Source organism: Numida meleagris, chromosome Z (assembly GCF_002078875.1).
Source record: "Numida meleagris isolate 19003 breed g44 Domestic line chromosome Z, NumMel1.0, whole genome shotgun sequence".
In the NCBI taxonomy this organism is placed as follows: domain Eukaryota; kingdom Metazoa; phylum Chordata; class Aves; order Galliformes; family Numididae; genus Numida; species Numida meleagris.
Window position 1 is genome coordinate 40,552,459 of NC_034438.1, and position 26,159 is coordinate 40,578,617.

The 26,159-nt window shown below is 38.4% G+C and overlaps 1 protein-coding gene across 7 annotated transcripts; it reads right to left on the bottom strand.

The window, feature by feature from the left end:
* GKAP1 (G kinase anchoring protein 1) lies at window positions 101-23,436 on the bottom strand. 7 transcript variants are annotated; one of them, XM_021379680.1, is made up of 14 exons: window positions 23,137-23,301; window positions 18,576-18,620; window positions 16,953-17,214; window positions 15,922-16,065; window positions 10,887-10,964; window positions 10,126-10,255; window positions 8,650-8,672; window positions 7,809-7,961; window positions 7,309-7,410; window positions 5,096-5,159; window positions 3,534-3,604; window positions 2,559-2,636; window positions 1,014-1,070; window positions 101-418 (listed from the first exon to the last, which is right to left on the bottom strand). In XM_021379680.1, the coding sequence occupies exons 3-14, from the start codon at window positions 17,163-17,165 to the stop codon at window positions 371-373; spliced, it is 1,161 nt and encodes a 386-aa protein (XP_021235355.1). In that variant the 5' UTR covers window positions 17,166-17,214; window positions 18,576-18,620; window positions 23,137-23,301; the 3' UTR covers window positions 101-370. The 7 variants fall into 7 exon arrangements, with proteins under 7 accessions (XP_021235355.1, XP_021235358.1, XP_021235353.1 ...); XM_021379683.1 differs by lacking the exon at window positions 23,137-23,301 and adding an exon at window positions 22,574-22,730 and having other exon boundaries at window positions 7,809-7,943; XM_021379678.1 differs by lacking the exon at window positions 23,137-23,301 and adding an exon at window positions 22,574-22,730.

Genomic DNA, 26,159 nt, shown 5'->3' on the forward strand with positions numbered 1-26,159 from the left:
TTTTCTTGTACCTTTATCACCACACCTTTGCTTAAATTCTGATAAAGTGAAGCTATCTAATTCGAAAAATTCTACAGAAGCAAAAATTCAAACACAGAAATGCAAGAGTAAGTTTTATTTAATGATGAAAAACTAATGGCATTACAATTAAAGTTTTAGTACTCTAGGAAAGCTCGTCTTCTCACTTTTCTTTAGCAGAAAGTGCAACAGATCAAGTTTTCAGAATGTCAATTAAACTAGTATTTTTTAATTTCTCTTCAAAAACTGCATAGCTGAGCAGTTGTACAACAAATATATAAATTTCTGCAAAACCCTGAAGAAAGATTTACTTTTTTTTTTTTTTTTTGATTGAATCTGGCAGCAAAGGAGATCACCTGTACTGGTCAGATTCTGAGTGCTTTTTCCCTCTTTTCCCACTCTGTAAGAGAATAAAAACAAGCATTTAGTTAATATAGTAGTCATGACATTTCTATCTGCAGTTACTTTTTATACTATAGTAGTATCAATTAGTAAGGTAAAAAAGGTAGTTTTGTTAAACTATACAAATATTATAGGACATGAACCCATCTGAACACCAGATGATAAATAAAAGAAAACAGTCGAGGGACTTAAATGATAAATAACTGACATCACAGACCAGTTTAGGTAAAAAGGACCTAGTTCAAGCTCACCTGCTGTGGGGCAAGGGCCCCATCCAGCCTGCCTTTGAATGACTTCAGGGACAGGGGCATCCACAGCTTCTCTGGGCAGCCTGTGCCAGAGCCTTACCACCCTCTGAGAAAAGTATTTCCATCTAACATCTAACCTAAATCTCCCCTCTTTTAAAGTGTTCCCCCTTGTCTTATTATTATCTGCCCATATAAAAGTTGCTCTCCAAATATTCAAAGATGACAGACTGGAGAAGCTCTAACATCAGCTGGCTTCTTCAACTCCTTTGCAGGCATCCTGTCTGGTCCTATAGAGTTGTATATGTCAAGTTTGTGCAAGTGAACCATAACTTATGCTTTCTATACCTTTGGTAGCACATCTTTTTTCCAAATTCTGCCAGTAGGCACACAGGCCTTTAACATCTGGTGATTAAAAAAAACACACTTGTTTATTTCTTATTATTTTTTCTAATTTTTAACCCACACATTTTTGGTTTATTTTTTGAAATGTGTCTTCCTGCTTCAGAACAATTCTCAATTAAGAAAGTGGGCCTAGTGTCATCAAAAGACAATATCACAAAAATAAGAAGCGTCATCCTGGTCTCCATGCAAAGATTACAGTGGAGAATAATAAAAGCAGAAACAATCCCCACATGGCAGATAGGACTATTTTCTTTTAAGCAAATCAACAAGAAAAACAGAGAAAAAAAGAAAATGAAAAAAATCATGATGGCTAAAGAAAGAAATACAGAAAGATGCCGGAACATTAAATCATATTCTAGTAGGAGTGCACGGAGGCAAAGAGTGGCTGATAAGATGATCTTGGAGTAATACCAAAACATGTAATGAAGACCACATTTTTTAGTCAAGTCTCTGGTGTTACTCTGTTAATCTTGCTTATTGCAAGTAAACAAAAAATAAATTCTTACTGAAAATTGTCTGATTACAAAAAAGTACTAAACACTAGCAAAATACAATAGTTGTAAAAACACTGATGTGAATAAATTTGACAGTAACAAATTTACTTTATTTTCAATTAGCAGTATGCACACTCAGCTTCACCATGAAGCTTATCTGTAAGGGGCTGAACTACCTATATTTGGCACTGCAGCAAGACAGTTGTAAGAAGGAACTTGCTTACTTATGGTAAAGTGACAGGAGGGGGAGAAGACAACAGAAAAAGACAAGAGATTACCTACAAACCAATGTAATGCCGGACAATTTATGTAATTGGAGAAGACAAGCTATTGAAGTCTGCAGGACTATCTTAAGAGCTTTTATCATATAATAAATGCAGGCTCTCCCTGTAACCTATGCAAAAGGTCACAGCCAAACAAAAATACTAAGATGTGCCAAGCCATGCCCAAGTACAGATCCTCAATCTCAAGGCATCAAATATTTGCCATTTTCAAATAAGCCGTAATGTTAAGCATCATACTATTTATATAGCAGTTAACAGAAATTCACTAAACATCATTTGCATTAGTTACCAAGTTGAATGTGCACAGTCAGCAAGACACTAACACTCAATTTCAGCATAACTTGGTATTATGAATTTCCTACAAACAGAACTTTAATACAGAAATGAGGAAAGAATGTGGCAAAAAAGCCACATTTATGAAGTCTATAGTTAGTGCACACAGACATGGAATATGAAAAGAACATTTTGCTTTTGCTATTTACCAGCATAGTTCAAGTTTTAAAGTACAAAACAGAATTCTGCTTGCCAAAACTTGCTTTATTTTGCTACTATGTCCCTCTCCTCATCCCCAGACCCCAACTACAGCGTGAACTACTAATTATATTTTAAAATCACAAAAATCAGAACAGGTTAGTTCAGAGTAAAGTACTTCATTGCAATCTCAGTTACATCAACAAAACAAAGTTATTAAGTATGTAAAATAACAATACCTGATATTTTGTTAATTCTGCCTGCAGTAGCTTCACTTTGGACCTTTCTTGCTCTAATGCAGCATGAAGCGTAGCTACCTAAAAACATACAGAATACTGATTTATAAAGCATGCTTTACAAGTTTAAGTCAATGTAATTAAGTCCTCCATTAGTACTACGTGGACAAATCAGTAATACATGCTGGATTTGAGGGATAAAGCCAAGTAAACGTGTGTGTGATTGCACATGAACTAAAGTACAAGTAAAATATTCTTTAACAACCATTATTTCCCATGCAACATTTACTAGCTTACCTTTATTTTATATGAAAGCCAAAAAGTCAGAAACTCTTCTGACTTCTGGACTTCGCTTTAATTTCTTCTGCAGAACACTTAACTGATGCATTTTACACAGTAGAGATAAGATTAATGCATCATCCTTAAAAATTAGTACTATGCTATATAATGATAAGTTTACACAGGCTGAAGGCTTAGAAGTAATAGTAGCTGCAAACCAAATCTAAGCATAAAAATCTTGTGTGCTCTTCACTATGATGGCTTGCCAACAGTCACGTCTGCAAGTAATCTGTAGCTCACTTCTGTTCACAGACCAGCATTTTTCAAACTAGAGACTAGAGAGCAAACAAAAACATAAAAAAAAACAGAACCAACAGCAGCAACGAAAAATATCCACTCAACCAACCAACAGGAAAAAAGCATCTTCTGAAACACCTTCCAGAACTTCCAATCTCTGGTAACAAAAGGATGATATTCCTAAAGCACTGTTAAATGCAAACTCCTTTCAGGCATGCTGATATCTGCTGTCTTAACAGAAAAACATCTAAGTGAGTAATAGCAGAGATTTACAAGTCCTCTGACACGCACTGGGCTGGGCAAATGAAATGTAACATCTTTTGGTTAAAGTTCTGGTTTCAGTTTCCTCCTGTGACTGCCTTAAACAGCATTTTTTAAATGCCCCAAAAAATCCTTGCTTACCTGTAAGGTCAATTCATTTTTGATAATTTGCAATTCATCCACCTGTAGGAGTATTTCTGCTTTATCTTTCACTACAGAGAGAAAGAAACGGTATGAGAATTTTTCTGTATTTGCAGGTCTTCATCTGTAACAGCACTGTGACATTGCTTTATTTCATCTCCTTGTGATTAATTCTGCCTTCACTGAAGCAAAGGCAGATGTCTATGAAAAGTAACTATGAGTTACCAGTGCCTTTAGCAGCATGTCAGGAAGTTTTGATGATTAAATCCCAACCTTGCACTACTTACCCATACTTAACCCTGTAAGCAGCATGGATTTTTAGAGACATCCACTGTGAAAGAAGATAGTAATGGCCATGGAATACAATTTCAGGATTGTAAACTTACATGAGCTCAGTCACAGCCACTTAAGTTTACACTGGTATTAAGTATCTACTTAAATATGGATCTGTTTTAACTAGTTAGTGCCTACGAAGTATCTGTGGATATATTAAAATTCTCAATATGAAGAAAGCAAGTTTTTTTCGGGGCTCAGTTTTGCTATGGACTGTCTGTCCCAACGGAATACAGAATACCCTCAGTCAATGGAAGATCAGATCCAGTAAAACCACAGAATTGCTTTCTTTTATTGCACATTAATACCCCATTTACACAGAGAAAACCTTCAGAACTTCATTTCTTTACTCTCGTATGATGAAAACATTTCATCTTGACTCAGAGACTGACCTGAAGCAATAATGTACTAACCAGTTAAGATTTGCACTGCTCAATCATCTTATTAGTATTTCAACCAGTTTAGATTGCTTGTAAGCACAATTTACATTAAAAAATATATATTTCTGAGTTAAAAAGAGCTAACTCAGATGAACTACATTCAAGAGTGAAATTAAGAAATTGAAAAGCAAAGGCAACTTCGTAGAAAATTATTGTCACAGACCCAACCAAACCTTCATGCAAGATTAGGGATACTAAAGGATAACTATGCACGACAAGTATAAATTTACTAAAATATTTACATACATGGACCTAATTATATATGTATTTATATATTTTTTTTCAATCTTTGACAGAAAATGAATTATAGGGAACTACAAACAGTTGTAACAGAAGAGAATTACCAGTTTCATATATGATGCTCTGGTTTAGCTGTCCCTATTGGCTGTATGGCAAAAGACATGTGTCCAACAGTTTAAGGCACAGCTCGCATAGATACAAGAACTGAACATTTACCATAATCTGAGATACCTGATGAAAGATCAGTCCAGAACAGATCAAGTCACTAGCAAAACACAGTTTAACTCAAAATGTCACTACACTTAAACCATAACTGGGCAGTTTAAATTTCACAGAAAAGTATCAGAATGCACCCAATTATGTGATGATATAACATCAGATATGCATTACGGTGTAGTTCAAACATGGTATTTCACTGGAGTTGCTGCATATCAATAGCCTTCTAGTTCTTTATAACTGTCACTGTGCCCACTTATTTTTAAAAATCTGATTTGAAAGTTCCTTCTAGGTTTTCAAAAGAGCTGCCAAGTTTCCTGATAAATTTCTTACTTTCACCTTCCTGCAGCATCTTCAGAAGCTGCGCATTTCTTGCTTTTACTTCTTTGTATTTTGCCTGTACGAAAGAAAATAAATTATTACCTGCATACACTATAAAAAGGTATTCTTTAAGCATGACTAAAAGGTTTTAGAGTTGAAAATTATGACTGCTACACAGAATCTGATGTCTGTCTTAATAAAGCCACAACCAAAGTAATAAATACGTGTCAGGAAAGATGAGTTAATAGCAAAGTCAAGAAATAAGGCAAGCACATGTTTTAAGGAAAGTTAAAATAAGAAAGTCATGCCACTGGAAACCACAGTTTAGATCTGCCTAAACCTGTGCAGGCCTGCTGCTTCAGCAGCTTTAAGGCTTCTCCGCTGAAAAGTATTCATATATCACATAATTATAAAACTTTCTGGATAATATAGTTTGTCATATTACTCAGTAGGATAAGATCTCACTGTTCTACAGATGATTTTATAATTTACAGTTCTTTGTTACAGTTTCCTGATTAACTCTTATCACCTCAGGAATCCCCCCCCCCCCTTTTTTTTTTTTTAAGGTTTTTAACCACACTTTTCCTTAACTGATTACCACTGTCAGTTGTAGCCATATATCTTAATTGTAAACTTACTTTTTCTGTCACAAAGCCCTTCACTAGGAAGTTTTACATCCTTTTCTCTTCAATAAAGAATCTATCACTTCTCACTTAATACCACAACAGATCTCAAAAAACAATCTTACTTTCCAAAAAATAGTTGTTTATCTTCCAGTCAATTGCAAACAAGAAAAAAAGCTATTAGAATAGGCAGTGGAATGCCCTCTTACTTAACATCATAAAACCATGCGCATGTGCATGTGCCTATTATGTGCAGCTCCACCAAAGTTAGTGGGGTTTTTTTGTTCTTTTTGTATATTTGTTTTAAACAGAACCTTCAAATTCCAGCGTACCAAAACACTGTACCACCGCCACAAACAATAATGAGAGTGCATTTTAACAGATGCAAAATTTAATGTTTCAAAAAGTTACACTTATGCAAGACCTTTGATGGCCACCTAAAGAAGTATTAGGGTCTCTGGACAAGTTTATAAAAATTAAACAGCTGTTTAATCATCCATCATCTCACCAATATCCTTATGTATTGTCTTTATTCTGACAAATGCAGTGAAGTACTAATGGTAGTAAATCTGTATGGTTTATAGCTCAAAAAAATTTCACGCAGGGAGTCCAACCGTAGTACACGGTGAAAACAGCTTTTAATGAAGTTCATGCCTTTATTACAAGTAAAACTCCTCCTCTGAAGCATCAGAACACTTCCAAAATCAACTTGCTCAGTCTACTTTAAGCAATGAATACAAGTCATAATGAAATAATTTAAAAAGTAATTCCAAGCTGCTTTATTTTGTTACAGTACCTGTTACTCATGGATGTTTTGCCCTTTTTTCTCTAGATACTACCCAGACAATGCTAACGTTACCTGAAAACATGGAAGCAACTACAGACATTTTCCCCAGCTATTCTGGCAATGCCGTGTAATTATTTTTTTCCTCCTGTGTTTTAACATGTACTGAATCTGACTTCAGTTTTACTTGTGTTTAACAGGAATACAGGACTCCATTCTTGCCACACTGCAGCATTAAAGGAGTCCTCTTAAACCTGACAAAATATTCACTCTTTCAATGTTCTCTTTCAGGTAGTGGACTGAATCTCTAAAGAAAAAAAAAAAAAAACAGAAAAAAAAATCCAGACAACGCAATATGTAGTTCTTAAATGCAACGAAAGGTTAGTCTTAGTTAAATACAAATTTAAAAAAAAAAAAAAGAAATACTATGAATTGGAAAAGACCAAAGGAAATCCAACTTCCAGCTCCAAGAAGAGCTAACTTCTGAGCAAGAATTTTTTTTTTTTTTTTTTTTTTTTGACAATAAACAAAACAGCAATACTAGAAAGCAATTAGTAGCAGATATGCCAGACAGGAAGTTTGTCTGGATGCTTTGTCTTGATTCTTCTAATTATTTTTAAATCCTTAACTTACCAAGAAAGACTACTTCACACGGTAGTAGAGGAATAATTTTGCTTTGTAAAGATAATTTGAGGCCAAGCTAAACTATCTCTTCAGGTTATTACACACTTAAAGAATGTATTAAGATATGACTAAATGATCACTAAATGATAAAGTTAGATTTTGTTTACTATTTGAAGTTATTATAAGCTACATACCTCCCACTGAGTTATTATATTTTTAAGTTGCTGAATTTCTGCATCTTTCTTTTCAAGCTCGAGTTTTAGTTGTTCTGTTTTTCCATCTTTCATACCACTCTCCTGTAAACAAGAAAGCATCATTTGTTAAAAATGGAGCAATGTGAATTTGATTCCCATGAAAGGCCACTTTTTATTTTGAACTAGGATCACTGATGGAAATTAGATAAGTATATCTGCACAAATGCGAGAAGGATAAACAAGAAATGCAGGAATAAATATTAGCATGTTCTGTGGGGCAAGTATTTGGATCATCTGTGATTTAAATATCTCTTCAGATAGACAAAGATACTAAAAACTGTGATGCAGGTTTATAATATTTGGTTGCTTTTGTCTTTCTTCTTTTTTATTGTTGTTTATTTTAAGATTATCACGCTTTTGATTAGGTTTTCTTCCACTTAGGTGCTCTCTTCTAATTCTTAGGCACTTTTTCACTTGAGAGCGACTCCCCTTTTACGTGCCTGGTTGTGCTCATGAGATGTGCAGTTATCTGTTTCATTGCAATCAGTGAGCTGGTCTCTCCTTTTTTCTCTTTCAAGTATTTTGTGAACATCATCTTCCAGCTTATGGAAAAATCCTCCATCATTAGTCAAAGTCTGAGAAGAGATCGGTTCCTGTTAAAAGTAAGTATTGTAACATATTTTCCTTAATACAAATAAATATTGCAATAAAAACGACGTGCTTTAAAAATAGATTAAGTAATGGAAAAAAAGACAACATTTGGATTTATTTATTTAAATCTCATAGATCCTGAGGATATTCTGACTTCTACCTAGAGAACATTACACTAATTGAAGAGCCTGGAAATTAAAGGTCAACATTTAACTGATTATGACATTTGACAATAGCATTAAATTAGAATTTTATACTTCTGCACTATGCTCTCACTGATTTGTTTCATTTCACTGTTAACTATTATTCCTGCTAGGCGATTTTGTTTGTGCAGAGAGCCACAACATAAAAGCATTACAGTATTTTCTCACCTGCTTTGCTTTTCTTTTTTTGTACAACAAAAGTCTTTATTTTTTGAACATGCTTTTACATTTTCAAGTTGCATCAAAGTTTAAGACTATCTGAAAACTAAATAAGCAAGCACTAGCTCTAAGAAACCCAGCACTACGTTGCCAAATGCTAAAACTACGGATATACATCTCTGCTGAATCTGCATCTGTAAAATTTCTCAAAATGCAAATATGTCAGTTTAGGAATACATAGTAGTTTGGCAATACAGAGAGTGCCCAAATAATTATCTCCTAAACATAAGAATTATTCTAACTAGTTTAATAAAAAATTAAGACTTACCTCATGTTTTTTAGCAACGTTATCTGAAAAGAATAGAAAGAAAAAGTGACAGCAATAAGCATCTCAAATCATACACAGTTTGCTATTAAAACAAGCTATTTTGAAAATAATAGTGGAGTTCTTCAATGTTAACCCACCTCTAAAAGCCACGTTAGAAAAGAAAAAAAATACATTTAGGGGAGTGGAACATCTCCCTTACAAGGAAAGGATAAGGGAGCTGGGTGCCTTTAGCTTGGAGGAGACTGAGGGGTGACCTCATTAATGCTTATAAATACGTAAAGGTTGTGTGTCAGGAGGATGGAGCCAGGCCCTTCTCAGTGACATCCAATGACAGGACAAGGGGCAATGGGTGCAAGCTGGAACACAAGAGGTTCCACATAAATATGAGAAAAATCATCTTCACAGTAAGGGTAACAGAACACTGGAACAGGCTGCCCACAGAGGTTGTGGGGTCTCTTTCCCTGGAGACATTCAAAACCTGCATGGATGCATTCCTGTGTGACCTAATCTAGGTGTTCCCACTCCAGCAGAGGGATTGGACTAGGTGATCTTCCAAGGCCCCTTCCAATCCCTGACATTCTGTGATTAGAAGCAAGGATTACAAAGTATGTTATGGACTGATCTCTATATTTGTATCCCTATTGTTCCTTACTACTAAAATCAAAAGCAGCATCCCGTAAACATTTGCTTCAGTTAAAGTGGAAGACAATGTCTTTGGTACACAAACTTACTATTTGTTATTCTTCTTAAAAGCCTACATGGGCTTTTACAGCATGTTTCTCATTGTATGTCTGAATGCTTTCCATTCTCTTGAATTAAGAGATCAATGCTGTGCTATCACTCTTTTTCCTACATTCAGATTCTCTGAAAATATTGTAATTTAGATAAAAGTATCCTCAGAAAGAGCACCTTAAAAAATAAATTACTTTCTTCCTTTTCCAGACTCTACCTTAATTTCTTCACTACAATTCACAAACTCTGCTCTAAAGACAGAGATGAAAGAATTCTAAACACATAAAAATGAGCATATACAAATACTTTCAATATTTACTCATTTTAATGAAAGACAGTATTGAAGAAAGGCAAATAGTGACTTGCTATTACCCAAATCTGAAAAACTCAGTTGCCTAAGAAGAGTAAACTCAGTACAGCCCACAAATATCAAACAAAGAACAAAAACAAAACAAAAACAGTAACACAGATTTATAAAGGTAGTATGTGAATCTACCTCCCACCCCAGGGATACGTGAAATCATGTTTTCTGTAACCTCTTCTTTTTTTCCTGATAATTTAACTTGCATGCTATTATATAATGAACATTTAGCTTTTAGACTTAGTAGTACACAATAGCTCCAACTTGTTTAGAATCTGTTCAAACACTGTATTAATGAACAAAGACAGAAGGGCATTTTGCTCTTAGCATACACATTATCAAAATTCCAAGTAGAACAGCTCACATGGTATGATAAGGCATACCTATATTACTGTCTGACCGAAAATCTTTCAGGGACACAGTGAGAGGTTTGTCTCTTCCTTGCTGGTTCTTTCTTTTTTCTTTCTTATTCACAGACTTTGACTGAGGAGTACACTCAATGTTTTCATATTCCTAGAAGAATAAAGTCCCACTGGTATAATTTTCTTCAATACTCAATTTTTTTTTCCCTGAAGCATTATAAAGGAAAAATATGGTGATGATATACTAAAGGAAATTTTAGCCTGAACAGCAATTTGCAGGCTTCATATTGGTTTAAAGACTATAAGGCACATAGGAGCAATTAAGCATCAGTTCTCCTTTCTGAAGTAGAGCTCTTCACTAAACAGAAAAAAAAAAAATCAAATTGAGAATATAATGTAGTCAAAATGCAAGAAAGCAGAATGCTAAATATTCAATACAGGTCACCACTTCCTTTTTAAAAAGGAAAACAAAAGAACAGGTCCACTGTATCTTTATTTTATTCTCAAAATCAGCTTACTCATTTAGGAGGAGTAAGAGCTATAGCGCGTAGCAATGCTCTATCAGTTGACTTTACCTCCTATTACAATCAGATGGGCTGTTAAATGAAACCATTTGAATCTGAACACCACCTCCCCCCACATCTGCATTAATATTTTTAGCAAACTATCACTGTCCCAGATGTACATACGAAAACAGCACTTTTAAGAGTTACTTACTCTACTTTTAAAACTCAATCTTGAAACTTTTACTGTTTTTAAATTAGAATGAATCCTGTGAATACCTTTTTGTGCTCTTCATATTCCAGTTCACTTAGCAGCAATGCTTTTTCAAGATCAGCTTCAAACATTTCAGATGTCAGCTAAAGAAAAGAATTAACATTGTGACTAGTTTGTTAACAAAAAAAGCCCCTAAGAGCACATTAACATTTCTGTTCTGATACATATAGTGGCAGAGTTGACAAAAAGCTTCACTGATGTGATACATGGCATTATCAACAATAAAATAACTTGCTCTGCAAAACTGCATAATGGATGTAAGCATACAGCAAGTTGTACAAATATCTACAGAACATAGTTTCCACCTTGAAGATTTATTTATATTAGATTTTTTAAAAATCTTTCTGGGATTTAGCCTGAAAGGAAAATCAGATGCTGTTAAGGGATGAAAAGTGTCATCATAAAAGAAAGTCTGTGTTCTTTCATTGCACAGAAAGGAGTAAGCACCCTCTATTGTTTTTATTGTTTGAAACATAGCATAGATAAAGTGATTTTCACCTTGAAGATGCATGTTTAAGTCACTTAAATGAGAGGTCAAATCCACCAAAAATGCTAAATCAGAGAGCCATTTTTAAACTTCACATTTTGGCACAGTTTATCCTTTTGATTCCTTAATGGACTTCATTTCATTTTGCAAATGACATCTTTTTTACCATTCTATCCTGATTTAGCCACCTTCTTTTGGAAAAGTAAATTATGTCCCCAAAATCAGCGTCCATATTTTTAAGGAACTCCTAGAATTGGTGACGTTTCAGCCCCTTGAACTTCATGAAATTCACACCTTTGATGTCGGTTTGCATAACATCCATTTTTTAAATTTTTGCACGTAAGTTTTCTTGATGCTTGATGCAATGATATTGCATTATCTCCTATTAATTTTATAAGTCCCTTTTTTTTTTTTTAACCAACCATCACTGGGGGCACTATCAGTAGCTATACCAGATAAGTTGACAAACGTTAAAGAAAATCACTTTAATGTCTTTTTTTTTTCTGCTTCATACAAATCAAGAGATTTAGTTGTGTCTTTGAATGGCACCAAAGAAGCCATTTCTTCAGTGACATTTTATTTGTTATCAATAACTCTAATGAAAACAGTAAGTTGAGCCATATTTGTAGAATCATTACTTTCATCTGTTGACAAATCATAAAAGTTGAAGTTAACAGTTGTACTCTCCAATTTTTTTTATATATATTTTCCTATTTCTTCAGTTCACCTGGCTGCATTCTGGTGAGACAAACTGATTTTAGAAAAATCTTTAAAAAAAAAAAATCAGAACACATATCTGTTGTGCTTTCCACACATTGCTTAACAAACTCACCATTAAGAAATGGCTCTGATTTTTTTGCACTCAGATTTGCTATCAAGTAACTAGCTTTTATAACACAGGCCATTTGAGTTTTAACTTTTTAATAAATACTTTGTTGAGGTGACAGTTTTTTTTCAGTTCTACTATTTTGTCTTTAGGAAGCATTCCTTGATACGTATCAAATTTGGCAGCATGTTTCTGCATATAGTATCTTTTCAAACTGTAATCTTCGAAAACTGACACAGTCTGCTTGCAACTTAAGCACAGTGCCATCCCCACGTCCCAAGGCCAGGCCGCTCAGTGGGGCAGAGCTGCCGCCATGATGACATAGCAGCAGGGGGAGCAGGCCGCAGTGCGAGCTGCGCTGGGCCACATGCAGCCCGCAGGTTGGACCTATCTAGTTTAAAGGGATCACTACAGTCATCTGAGTGACGTGTTGCCAAATGGAAGCCTTACTCTTCACCATAGCTTTCTCCTTTCTATGTTCATAACTGAAGTGTTCTTTAATAGTAACTACCTTAAACAGCATTTTTTTTCTTTGTATTTTAAATTAAGGTCCTTTAAACTCATTTCAGCATAAACTATGAGAGCTGCTGAAATGAAAAAATGACTTAATTTGTCTTAGAGTACTTTGACCAAACTGAACTGAGTGGTGTACACTAGCTAGTTTATCTATAGGAGCTTATGAGTTGTCATACGCTTAGAAGTGTTTTATTTATTACATGGTGTAAGCACAGACATTCTTTGAAATTCTTATTCAACAGTTTCTATAATCAGTCTCGTACAAGAGAAAAGTGTCTTCCAGTTTTTTGTGTTTGTTTTTTTTTTTTTATAACCAGAGTAAACTTTTTTCTAAGTATTATTTAAAACACAGTACCCTCAACATAAATTGTTACAAGATTTCAGGTAGGTTTCAGGATGCCATCACTCCTAACTTTGAGTTTAGTTCGAGGTTCAAGCTTAGTATCAAGTGTCCTGGGCCCAGCTGGGAAGATTTTGACAGTGGAGGAGGTAGGGAAGGACCAGTGATGTGGCACCTGCAAGAAGAGGTGAGGGGCTGGACTGTGCCAGACACTGCAGCTACAGCTGAGCCTGTCAGCCCAAGCTGGTGATGCCTCTGAACCAGATGGAGGAGTTTAGCATCCTTGTGAGAACAGCTTAGAAATGAGTGCTGAGTGCTAGACAAGTAAACCAGTGTCAGAGGAGTAAGAGGATGAGTGGAGTAGCACCTTGGTTGGGAGCCTAGAATTAAGGTTTTCGCAAGATTGCTACAGTGAAGGAATCACCACATCATGGTCTCCCATCGTCTGCACTGCTCATAGCCTCACTGAAGGAACCGAGTGCGGCATGCAGCAAGGAGAATGGAAAGCAAGAAGTGGGGAGGAGATGTTTTGTAGAGGCAGAGTGAGGGTTTTTTTTGAAGTTTCTTTCAGAGTGAGGTATTCTGTTTCTGTTTGTTTACAACTTGCTTGCTTTCTTTCAATACCAGAATCAGTAATGACAAACTTGTAAACTGATAATAAATACACTAAAATTTCTCCAAAGTTTGTGAACTGCTTTTGTCCACAAGAATTGCTGGATTCAATCTGACTGTGGTAGTTATCTACTGAAAATTAGTATTTTCCTATTACACTGGAAAGATCCATAGGAGCACAAAAAAGGAAAGAACAGGGACGGAAAAAGGAAGTATCAAAACCAGAACAGCTGACGTGAAAAAACATGGTAAACTCACAAGGAAGATGAGCTTGACATTAGTCACCTAATGTACTTAAATACTAAGTTAGCAAACAAGATCCTAAATTATCAAGACTCTGTACTATCACAATGTTGTTACACAATTGTATAGTGGGATCTCTAGTACAAAAATAAATCCTATCAATTTACCTAGTAGTCATTAAATTCAGGACAGGGCTGAGTGAAGCTGCTTGTGTGTAGAACAAAGGTCTCTACTTCTAAAGCTGAGCTGCAGCACAGACCTGGCTTTTCTCAAAGCCAGTCATCAACATCAAAGCCTTCTAGGCACATTCAGTCTTGCTTCTACACACACAGCCCAACTGTCTCTAAATAGACTGCTATATACCCCCTATCACTTAAGCCCATCTAAAGTCCAGAAACCACCTTTTCTCACATACTTGAGAAGCTCATTTGATAACAGATCTTTGAGTGCACGTAAAATCCCTCAAACTGAGATCAATGCACAAAGCTCTTAAAGCAACTCTCCTCAAAGCATCATAGATGATAGACTAGTATTATGGATCATATTTATAGAATAGCTCCATAGTTCAGACAAATCTTACTTTTGAGTTCATCTAGACATCTAGAAAAGGAAAGTGTCAGCAGTGTGATTACTTGAAGGGTAAATATACAGAAAGGAACTCTTCACAGAGTAGGAGATGCTCTTTGAAGAAGAACATCCTTTTTCACATTATCTCTATGGAAGCAGGGAGCCACGGCTTCTCATCCAGTGTTGAATATCACCTTCATTACAGTATATCATTCAAACCTTATCTCTTCATCAATGTTGTATTATTGGACAAAAGAAATCAGTGAAGTGAGAGCCTAGCAATTCATGCCTTCTGAGTACTTAGAATTTGAATCATACCTCCTCACTCCAATAAACAGTTAAGTTGCAATTTGAACCTACATGTCAATTGTGTTCTTCAGTACAGAGATTTGTTACCAAGTCTTACGATACAATCAGTGTAACTTTACAAAAAGTACATAATGAAATCAAAAGTTAATAACACTAACCAACATATGATGCAAGCTTGACTGAACTACGGTAGATTTGTTTGCCCACTTTTTTTAAAAGGTGTTGAGATGTGCCATTTTGTTTGGGAATTCTACATTTTTAAGTCTGCTGCACTCACTCTGCAGTCGGTCCCCAGGCTTTCCCCAATAAAACATAGTTTTCATATGCTTCCAACAATTCTCATTTTCATCAACACAGCACATGCACAGTATTAGATTTTAATACATATAGCTATTCTAGAAATAGACAGGCACTTCATGGAAATTGTATGTAGATTCACACATTAAAATGTATGATGTCTGTGTGCTTCGCATCCTGTGTGTACATGCTAGGACGATTGATCCCCCATGTACCCAGCGCTGCAGAATATAAAAACATTTGAGGTATAGGTTTGTTTTGTTCAGTACATAAAGTAATTCAGAAGCTAACTAGCTCTGAAAGTTTTCTAAAGGAAATACTAGATCATTACTCCACATATAGGACAATCATCCAGAAGCAAAGCTGAGAACTTGACTATATTTAAGGAAGCACCTATATCAAAGCATTAACAATAGCCAAAAAAACAAGGACAGCATCCATATATCATTTTTTGTCAATATAGCTTTCTGCATTTTTCTCTCAACTACAGCAGGAAGCTGTTCAGGACAATATTTTCTGGTGAGATTTAAGCCGAAAACATCCGTAAGTGAAAACAGCATCTAGTAGCTGCCAGCGGAGAAGTTGAATTAAAAAGTTTCACAAAATGCTTTTTAATTCCCGTTTGCGTCACTTATTTGCAATTTTTCTTAAAAGTCTGTGCAAAGTTAAATACTCTGAAGGGCAAACCAGGACAGTCAAAACTGCACTATCCAGAATGAACTGATATGTTGAAAGATTTACATGATGAATTATATCAAAAGAAATCAAATCTGCATAGCAGATAACTTCACTGATTAACATACTTCAGGAAAGATACAGACAGTTGAATATAGTAAGCTGTACCTGTTCATCTCTTTGCCTCCACTCTTGCCAGTTTTCTTCCTGAGAGTCTTTCCGCATTGTAGGGTGCAGTTTTTGCTCATGCTGAGATAAACAGCCTCCATGGGAGGATTTCTGAGGAATCTTTTTAAAAGCAAGGTTTCTGAGCTGAAAAGCAAAGTTACGCTTCACATTAATCAAAGTGTTAATATGAAGGAGCCTTAACAGACTAATAAAGGCATTCAGACACATGCCAACAGACCTACATGTGCTTTACTCTGTTTTATAGCCTGGGCTACATTTTTATTTAATCAAATACAGTATGTACTATAATACACTATTTTTCTTAGTAGTAGATTAGAAACACCAGTCACATAACATAAAATGGAGTAAATATATCTTGCCAGGTGAAAATACTTTGAACAGATCTATGACATGCTTAAGTGTTCATGCTGGTTCAGATATTACTGTGCACTCATACCAGAACCAAATTAAATACAATACCAATGAAAATGTGGTATACAGTCTTGAGATGAACTAGAGGTTCTGGTAGGAAAAAACTAGGTAGACAATCCTTAGAGTTTTTCAACAATCTAAAGTTGGTCCTATTTAAGAACCTGTAAAAAAATTACATTTAATTGCTGTACCACACGGATACAACAGTGCCATCTTAAAAATTCTCTACATAATTAAAGTTTGATAGCGAAAACCCAACAATTTTGGAACTCAAAGACACTCACTGCTAAAAGCATATGCATTAACAGACATTCTGGTTCTTTCTCTTTCACACAAAGGCAGCACAAAAACAGTCTAGGATCAGTTTACAAACAGGGACTACCTTATCCTGCTCTACAGTTTGAGCTACATTCTTGTTTAACCAGACAAGGTACACACCAACTTGTACAAAGAAGTATTTTGAAAAAGAAAAAATGCAATTGGATTTGGTAGTATTTCTTTCACAGAAAGAAAGCAAAACAATGATTTTTCAGGGGCAGAAAAAAATGGTATTTATCAGATAATAGCCCTATCCACTGCTGGAAGTACAGCCCTTTTACCTCATTGGCCTCACTCTGCTGCTGTTCTTTCTTTCTTCTCCTTTTCTCTCTTTTTTTCTCATTTGTAGAAGATCTACCCCCTGATGCTTGAGATTTACCAGCACCTTGGCCACTTCTGCCTTTTCCAGACTCTGAATCAGTATCACTTTCCAGTTGCAGTAAGGCAAAACGAGATGCAGTGGTAGGAACTGAATTGATTACAACAGATGCCATTGCTACGTCTGAAATTCTACTCAGCTGGCTTCTCTTAATGAAGAGTATCCTGGGAAAGTAGCACAGAAACGAAAGTGAAAGCATTGTTGATAGAACAAGTGATAATTTGATCCTGTCACCCACAGAAGTTCTGGCTCAGAAAGCACAAGACAGTTTTGGAATTAAAAAACCTACTACTTCTTTGTATTTTAACTATGTTGTAGTATCTTATATCTGAAGAACCACTTTAAAAAAGAAAGAATAAACTATAAAACAGATATTTTAGGCTAATGCATTTGTTCTTGAGAGACTACATTTAGCGGGGAAAAAAAAAATAGTAGGCTCTAAAGAAACAGGCCTTCATGTTCTATGGGGAAAATAGAATAGAATAGTGTGCTGCTACAGAACTGTTTCAAGTTCTGTCCCTGCAGCCTGACAAACATGATTTAAGAAAGTGGGTATTCTGCAAATGCAAGCTCTAGTTTGGACTAAGCAAACTTATTTCTTCTTTTAAAAATTCAGTTTTGTTTGCAAGTCACTGGAAATTCAATAAAGTTTTCCCCATGGGAAGGTGAGCCCAACCTCACTGATATTTTCCTCAAACATTAACTTTACCTTTTTTTTTTTTTTTTTTTTTTTACAGCAAAACAAAGGATGTGCTGAGAAAAGGCAGAACTAAAACACATATGCCTGCTGTTGCCCCCTGTAGCTATAAGTAACATGTACATCTCCATGACATCATTCCAAAATCCAAGTTATTTATCTAGCATAAAAATTAGATCTTTGTCATAGGAGTATTTGTCAAACTGCAGTTTTTCCATGCAGAGTTTAGAAAATTGGTAGAGTATTGAAAGTGATAATATTCATCTGTGATGCTAAATTACGCAGAAAACAGACACTACGTATGTTGATGTATTATAATAGCAGTTTAGTAAAACACATGCTTTTTGTTGTTCAGAAGCAATCTTTGTAGTTTGACAAGCTGAATATCTGCTTAGTTGGTCTACAAGTTCCTTTGTAATTGTAGCTAAGAAGCAACCCACATGAGAACCTGCAGAAGACTCAACAGGCTCCTTCTATCAATTAACTCCAGACTTTCTCAAGTACAAACCTCGATAGTAGCTCCAAATATACTCAGATATATCAGCAGGCAACAACAACAGCATAGCAAAAACCATTACCTAAAAGAATTATTTAAAAGGAATATGGCATTTCACTTTTCAGAGATGAAGGAACCAACATGTAAGCTAGTACTGCTCTGTTTGATTTCATAGAAGAAATTACAAACAGCATTTCTGACACACAAAGAATTGTATGACATACAAATCATACATTATCCCACTGCACTTCTTTCAAAAAGAAAAAAAAAAGATAGTAAAGCCTGACATATTTTCAGAATAAAACATACTGTGCAACAGATCATGAGTTTACCTGATGCTGATGTTCAGGTTCTTTGATCAGACCACAATCACAGATCTAGGAAAAAAAAAAAAACCACCCAGATCAATAGCACCTAAAGCGTAATAAAAAACTTACCATGCTTTAAGTGACAAAGCCGCATTAATAGATACAGATTTAGGGGCACACACATCTGTGTGTGTATATACAAGTATGCATACATTTGAATATGTTTTAATTCTCCATAACTGTATAGTTATCCAGCTTAGGAGATCAGTTAGTGATGAGAGACTGTACTCTTATTAGCTGAGCATGCAGTAAATTGGAACCTGAAGCTCAGAGAAGAGATTACAAATGCACCTTCTCAGAAAAAAAAAAAAAGACATCAGAGACAAGTGCTCAGTCATGCTACATAAAAATTCACAATACTAGATGTTGCTCTTGGCACTAACCAGACAACATTGGAAGTTTGCAGACTCCCTGCTGTATTTGACTTAAGAAAATAAGCTACTGAAATAAGCTAGTGAAGTACAGTACCCTTTTCAGTAAAAGCATTGAATTTCTATTCTATTTCTATTGACTGTGGTATATTTCTTATTTCATGCAAACAGTTAAATGGTACAACACATTATTTAAGTTCACAGCACCTAATGGTGCCAGATACATCTGTTCAGCCATGCAATCAAAAAACATTGTATGTAGCTGAAAATCTACACCGTTCTGAAACATGGCTGCAAACTCCCCTTTCCCTGATCTATAAATACAATACAGTAAGTATTCCTTTGCAGTCTTAATGCAGTTGGCATGAAGTAAGGTCCAGCTGACAAGTATATTTAATAAGTCCTACCCATGGAATTCCACTGTTATAATTCACAGAAATACAATGGCAATGAGAAGATGACACAACTGTTTATTCCTAAATTATATTTATTTCTATAGAATAAAAACAGATAGAAATGATTCTATAAAGGAAAGAGCAAACACATGAGATCATTGGTTATTTTTTTAGTTAAGTCTAGAGAAGCTGTTAACACCGCTAATTTAGTTAGTAGGACATTTCAATACAACTATTCGTATTACAGCAGGATCTAATTACCCCACTTCTGCAACATTTGAAGATAGATACAGTGATTCACTTCAGCCTGCCACCATGCCAGGCTTCGGATTTTAATACCACACCTGCAGTTTTGACAGATAATTTGGTTTAAGTACTCAGCAATTCAGTTTCAAACTTTGGGTCCCACTGCTCCCACCTCAGAAGATCAATGAACTGACATCTAACAAGCTACCAGCTAATTACTGGTGCTCACTAGCCTACTGACACGTCTGTCTGTACCCCTCTCAGTTCTGCCCCTGCCCCTGTAGGGGTAAGTAGCACTGTTCTTCATTATTATAGACAATCAGAAATTAATTAAATAAATAAAAAGTACTGCATTCTTGAGCTTGAGATGTTGCTTAAAGAAGCTTTTAGATTGCAAAAAGAAAGCTTTCAGGTATCACAGATGGTTTTGTAATTCCGCAGACCAAAGATTTGAAACATCACTTTGATTTTTACAGTAATTTCAAGTAAGAGCTGTAAAGTCCAGTAAAATTTGGGGAGTAACAGTCTGTCAGCCAAAGCCTATTTATCTGAATGCAAGATAATTCCTTTTCCCGTTATGTAAATTAAAATGAAAATCTTCAAGAGGAGGAAAAGGAAGCAAAATGCACTTTGAAGTACATGGGATTGCTTCCACTTGTGTTTCGCGTTAGCATTTGTCACAGATTTCAGAGAAGACTCCGAGGTCTCATAGTAAGAAGCCCTTAATTCCTGTGCTAAGAGATCACTGAGCAATGGGTTTCAAAGTTCCAACATCACTATGGCATAGACAGACAGGCAGCACCAATGAATAACTCCACTTCAAAGCCTTCTGCTTTGTGTATCACTAGCAGACTGAGCCTGTGCAGTTTGCTCCAAACAGCAGGAACCATGAGCACAGCTCCTTAAGGCAGAAGCACCTATCGTTCAGTTTAATGCATCACATGCTGAAGATAAGCACTATATGTATATACCGCATATGTTATTACTATCAACCGTTAATTTGTTAGTGCTTTATTTACTTATTGGTTATACTCTTCCACAAATCACATCAGCCTCCATGAACAGATTACCTCAGAATTTGATACTAATGCAATAGATTATAACATGCTGGTCCCATTAGTGATGCATAATGGATTGCTTCAGCACGTCTGACACAGTGATTTGTAAGCACAGAATGCTTACTCTACCATAAGTTTCTGGTAAGCAGAGAGACATTCAGAAAGCAAAGCTGTGGCGTGGCTGGAATTAAAAGGTCACTTTCTAACTTCAGCTCCCTAAAGTGTACTGTTTTTCAGAAGCAAAAAAAAAGACAGGTCTATGCCCTGAAGAGCATCAGTCTAGTTCAAACACGATGTAACAAATGGTACTGTATACAGTATTTCAGAAACTTGGAATCCTTTCTGTACCAGTGACTCAGATTAACCCACACAGCAGGCCAGACAGATTTTGAAATACTGTAGTTTTAAAATCTCTACTGTGAGCTGCCCAGCATGTATGCTAAGACACTCACTAACTCAGTTTCAACACCAGCTACTTGCTGGTCTGTGTGCAGCTTTCCACATGAATGTGCACTTAAATGGCAAGCGTTTGCCTACCACTAAGATGCAAGCAGTACACCACCATCTGGGAGACTCTAGGGTGATTTCAGTAGCACGCTTTCAAGCATCTAGGGAATAACCACAGAGTTTTAAATGCGGTGCTCTACTATTCTAAGGAAAACATGCTGAAGAGCTCAAAAATGCACCATTTTCTTTTAACCCACTTCCACCTAATAAAAACGCATTTTCAGGATCTTTGAAAATAGCATCTTCCCACACACAATCTTCTTGTTTCTAGTACTGAGATAGTATTTGTGACCATTTGTAATCACTATACATGTTTAACAACCACCTTAAATACCGACTGATCTCAGTATTTGCCTGTAAACCTGAAACACCACTCATTCGTGTGAAGGAACAAGTTCATTCTGTGCTGGCATAGACCAAGTGTTGCTCCTGGTGTGCCTGACCTATTGATCTTCGGCCATCGGTACACTTATCACAACAAGCTCTATCTACTCCGTCAGTGCACTTACAGGGAGTTCTGACCCATCCAGCCACATCATCAGCTTTCCTTTCTTCAGTTACCTTTGTCTTTTACGCCAAATGACTAAAAGCTATGCAGAGACATTAAAGCGTTCTAAATCCATGAGGTTACTGAAGCCAAGTCAAGACATCCACTTGTCAGTGACCTCCCCCAATAACCTCAGTGCCACACACCCCTGCTTCCAAAACCCACGCGAAAGCTGCAGCACTGGCACGCACAGCAGCCACCAACGCACGGCACTTAAAAGGTGAACAGGTTATGGATGAATTTACTACCGCAATTCGCAAAAAGTGAGCGATTTTGAGGGAGGAAGGGCATTTTTGTAAAGCATTCTTTTAGTCCCAGGATGAAAGTGCAGGTGCCACAAGGCAAGTCTGACTTCAGCTTTCTCACAGCACGCTGGTGGCACTTGCTCTCCTGCTCCCGAAGCAGTTAAGGAAGGGTGAGTTACCGCATTCTGACAGACGCGCGCCCTCCGCCTCGCCGCACGCAGCCGGCACACACCGCGCGGCGCCAGGCGATGGCGGCTGCCATCGGCGCTCCGTGAAGGACGGGGCAGCCGGGACGGAGCGCCACGAAGCTTCACGGGGCGGCACTGCCGGCTACGGGGCTGTAAACCCGACCCGGGCTGCCCGCCCCTCGGCAGCGGCCGCCCAACGGGACGGACGGAACGGCCGCCGCTCCACCGCCGGGACCCGGTGAGGCCCGCTCCAAAAGAGCGCCGGCCCCGGCCCTCCTTCCCACCGCCACAGGCCCGCCGCGAGCAGGGCAGGGCACGGCAACCCCGTCTCCGGCCGGCGCCGTCGCGGGCAGGGCAGGGCAGCCGACAGCCGCGGCGGACGGGCGCTGCCCCCAGGACACTCACTCCGGTCGCGGCGGCACTGAGGGAGGACAGCGGAGCGGCCGCAGCCCCTCGGCGGGCGGCTATAACGGCCCGCGGGGCGGCGAACGGCCGCAGCTGGACTCGCGCCGACGGGAGCCGGAGCGCGGCGGGGAGGGGAGGGGAGGGGAGGGGCGGGGCGAGACGCTGCAGCGCGGGCCGTCCGTTTGTTTATCGGCCGCCGCCGCTGGTTGGCCCGGAGCTGCGCGGCTGCGTCACGCGCGGCGGCGTTGCGGCTGGGCCGGGCCGGGCCTCGCGGCGGCCGGGCGCCCTTTACGGGATCCCGCCTGGGTCAAAATAACCGCGGGCGCGCGGCTGCCGCCGGCCGGCGCAACGGCAGAGGTCGGGCGGGGCGTGCGGGCCGGCCGCTAGGCTGGGCCCCGGTGGTGAGGGGCACGCGTGCCCCTGCTGCACGTGTGCCCGCCGCCCGCGGCGCCGCTTCTCGCGGGGCGGTGGCTGAGAGAGGCCTCGGCACTGGGGCTGAAGTAACGCTAACGGCAGAGAGCCTGCTGGCGGCTTCGGTCTTCTTAAGCCACGGAGCGTCCTACCTGTGGCAGCTGACGTGAAACGGGAGTCCCAGTCCTTGTCCGTTGGACAGCTCTTCCAGAAAACATCGCCAGAAGAGTAGTCACAGCCGTCCCAGTAGGGGTGGTTTTAACCAGGGACAGCGCGGCGCTCTGTCACCACGGCGTCCCGTCCGCCTGGCAAAACAAACGCACTCCCCACCCACGGCCGCCTGCTCGAACAGCCGGCGCGGCGTCCGTGCGGCCCGGGCTCCTCGGCCGGCGGCGCGGCACAGCGAGCGCGCTGCCTGTGGGTGCCGCCGTGTTTGGCATCTTCTTCAGCGTTCGTTCACTAAAAACGACGTAGTAGTAAAAGCGCAGGAAACATGCATTTGATAAAGTGAAGCCAGCACAGAATAACCCAATTAATGAGCGTACTGAGCCTGAACAACGGAACTGACGTACTGTTGTATGTTCAATAGTACTAGGTTCAATCTGGGATCTTCAAATCACTCTGAAACTCACTTTCCCAGGGTAAAAGCTCCGCACCCCCATATAAGTTAAAACCTGTTAAAACTCACCTTTAAGTCCCTACGGACAATAGAGTTCTGAGTTTTTTGTTTGTTTTCATATCGGTTGGGTAAAACTTCAGTTACTACACTACTTGCTTCTCAAAAGTGATGCAATTAATATTTCCACACATCAAAGGATTTCTGCAAACTGCGTGGGATTACATCTGCCATTGATATGTAGTTCATAAGTCTGTAATGGAAAGAGTTTATTAAAGAAATGCAGCCAGCTGGCGTCACAGTGTTCAGACACTGAACTATAGCAGAGAATTCAGGTCGTAACTTTATATTCACAGATACTAGCTAAGCGTCAGAATAGATTATATATATTTTTTCTGTAGTTATTTTATCTGAGAAATAGCTGTTAATAGGTAAAATAATGGCATGAGATCACTGCAAATTAAGTCCGTGTTGTCTTTATTACCGTATTGCACATAAGCTAAATGTCAATGAAGGCCATAAATACCAATGAATAACATTAAGAGAGTATTACAGAGAGGGATAATAAGAGACTATCAGATAAAGCCTTGGTGTTAATTAGCAGAAGTAAGAGAAACTACGTATTTTCTGAGAGTTAACAATTTTTTTTTTGTTTTAGCTCTATTCCAGTTATATGAAAAAGAAAAGAGAATAACAGAATAATCTGGGTTGGAAAAGACCTTCAAGATTTTCAAGTCTAACCATCAGCCTGACCTACAAAGTCCCATCACTAAACCATGTCCGTAAGAGCCACTTTCTCTTGTCTCTTAAATACCTCCAGGAATGGAGACTCCACTGCTTCCCAGGGCCAATGCCTGTCCACTCTCCCCATGAAGAAACTCTTCCTGTTATCCAATCTAAACCACCCTTGGCATGACTTCAGAGTGTTTCTTTGCTTCTTACCACTTGTCACCTAAGAAAAGTGACTGACACTATTCTTGCTACAACCTCCTGTTAGGCACTTGTACAGAGTGATGAGGTATCTCTCCAGCCTCTTTTTCTCCAAACTGAACAACCCCAGCGCCTTCAACTGCTCCTCGCCACTTTTGTTTTTGAGTCCTTTCACCAGCTTTGTCCTTCTCTGTACATGCTGGAACAATATCCTATTTACAGTGAGGAGCCCAAAACTGCAGCTGTGGTATCTCACCAGTGCCATATAGGGGGGACAGTCACCTCCCTAGTCCTGCTGGCTAAGCTATATCTGATACAAGCCTGGATGCCATTCTTGGCCACTCGTGCACTCTGCTGGCTCATGTTCAGCCAGCTGTCAACTAACACCCTCAAGTCCTTCTCTGCCAGGTGGATTTCCAGCCACTCTTCCATAGGGTCCCATAGAACCCCACTGCACAGAGTTTTTATGACCCAAGTGCAGCTCCCAGTACTTAGCCTTGTCGAATGTCATGCAATTTGACTTAACCCATCAATCCAGCCCATCCAGATCCCTCTGCACCACCTCCCTGCTCTCAAACAGATCAACAATCCCACCTAACTTGGCATTGTCCACAATCTTACTGAGGCTGCACTTGATCTCCTCATCTAGATCACTGACAAAAAAGTTAAACAAAACTGGTAGCAAGAATTGCAACCACTGCCATGGAACCAGTTTGATGCATTAGTTTCAGAAAAACAAGGTCAACTATCCCACTAGTTTTATGGGTTTGCTACTCCTTTGAATATTTTAATTAAAAAAAAAAAAAGAAGTTTTGTTATATATATACATTATCTGCGACTGGTGCTGGTAGTATGGCAGTACAGGTTGAACCTTTCCACCAGTATTCCATTCCATGTTGTTGCGCTGTGGCAGATGGCAGCAGAGGGGCAGTTTGACACAATGGCATCTGACATGGAAGTGCGTACGAAGCAAAGGGGTGTCATTGAATTCCTCAATGCAGAAAAAAACTGTATCCATCCATTGACTCTTGCTGAACATTTATGGACACTAAACAGTGGATGCGAGCACAGTGAGGGGAGGGGTGACCTGTTTCAGCAATGATGACAGTAGACACCAGACTTCTGCTGGTGCAGATTTTTACATGTGTGGCAGGCAGGCTCCTGTTCATCACTGGTGAAAAGGCACAGCTAATGGTAGTGACTATATTGAAAATAAGTGTTTTGTAGCTAAGAATTTGCTGTATGAAGCAGTGTTATTGTGCTCTTTGTATCTGTTGTACTTAGCATAGAAGTAAATAGGAAGCATTACTTTTGGAGCAACCTATATGTGGCTTAAGATAATTCCTCTTTGTTCAGTACAGCCCAGACAAGCCAAAAGGCTGGATACCCATGCTCTAAAGCATCAGTAGACACCTACTACTGATTGAATTGTGCTTTCATAAATTTACCTTTGCTTATTTTACATCCATCAAGAACAGACTTTCCATTTCTGGAAACTTAAAAACAAGACAAATTCATATTTATTTGTAGACTAGTGTGAGATATATGATAATGCACAGTATTATCCTAAGCAGAAATACTTTCAGTAATTATTTCACTTAATGTGGAGATGTAGTAAATAAGTACACA

Excerpts from the sequence above, each read along its gene's own strand:
- GKAP1 (XM_021379680.1), bottom strand. The coding sequence starts at position 17,165 with ATGGCATCTGTTGTAATCAATTCAGTTCCTACCACTGCATCTCGTTTT. Across the intron at positions 7,962-8,649 it reads ACGTTGCTAAAAAACATGAG|GAACCGATCTCTTCTCAGAC; the intron begins GTAAGTCTTAAT and ends TACTTTTAACAG. Across the intron at positions 7,411-7,808 it reads CATCTCATGAGCACAACCAG|GAGAGTGGTATGAAAGATGG; the intron begins GCACGTAAAAGG and ends TCTTGTTTACAG.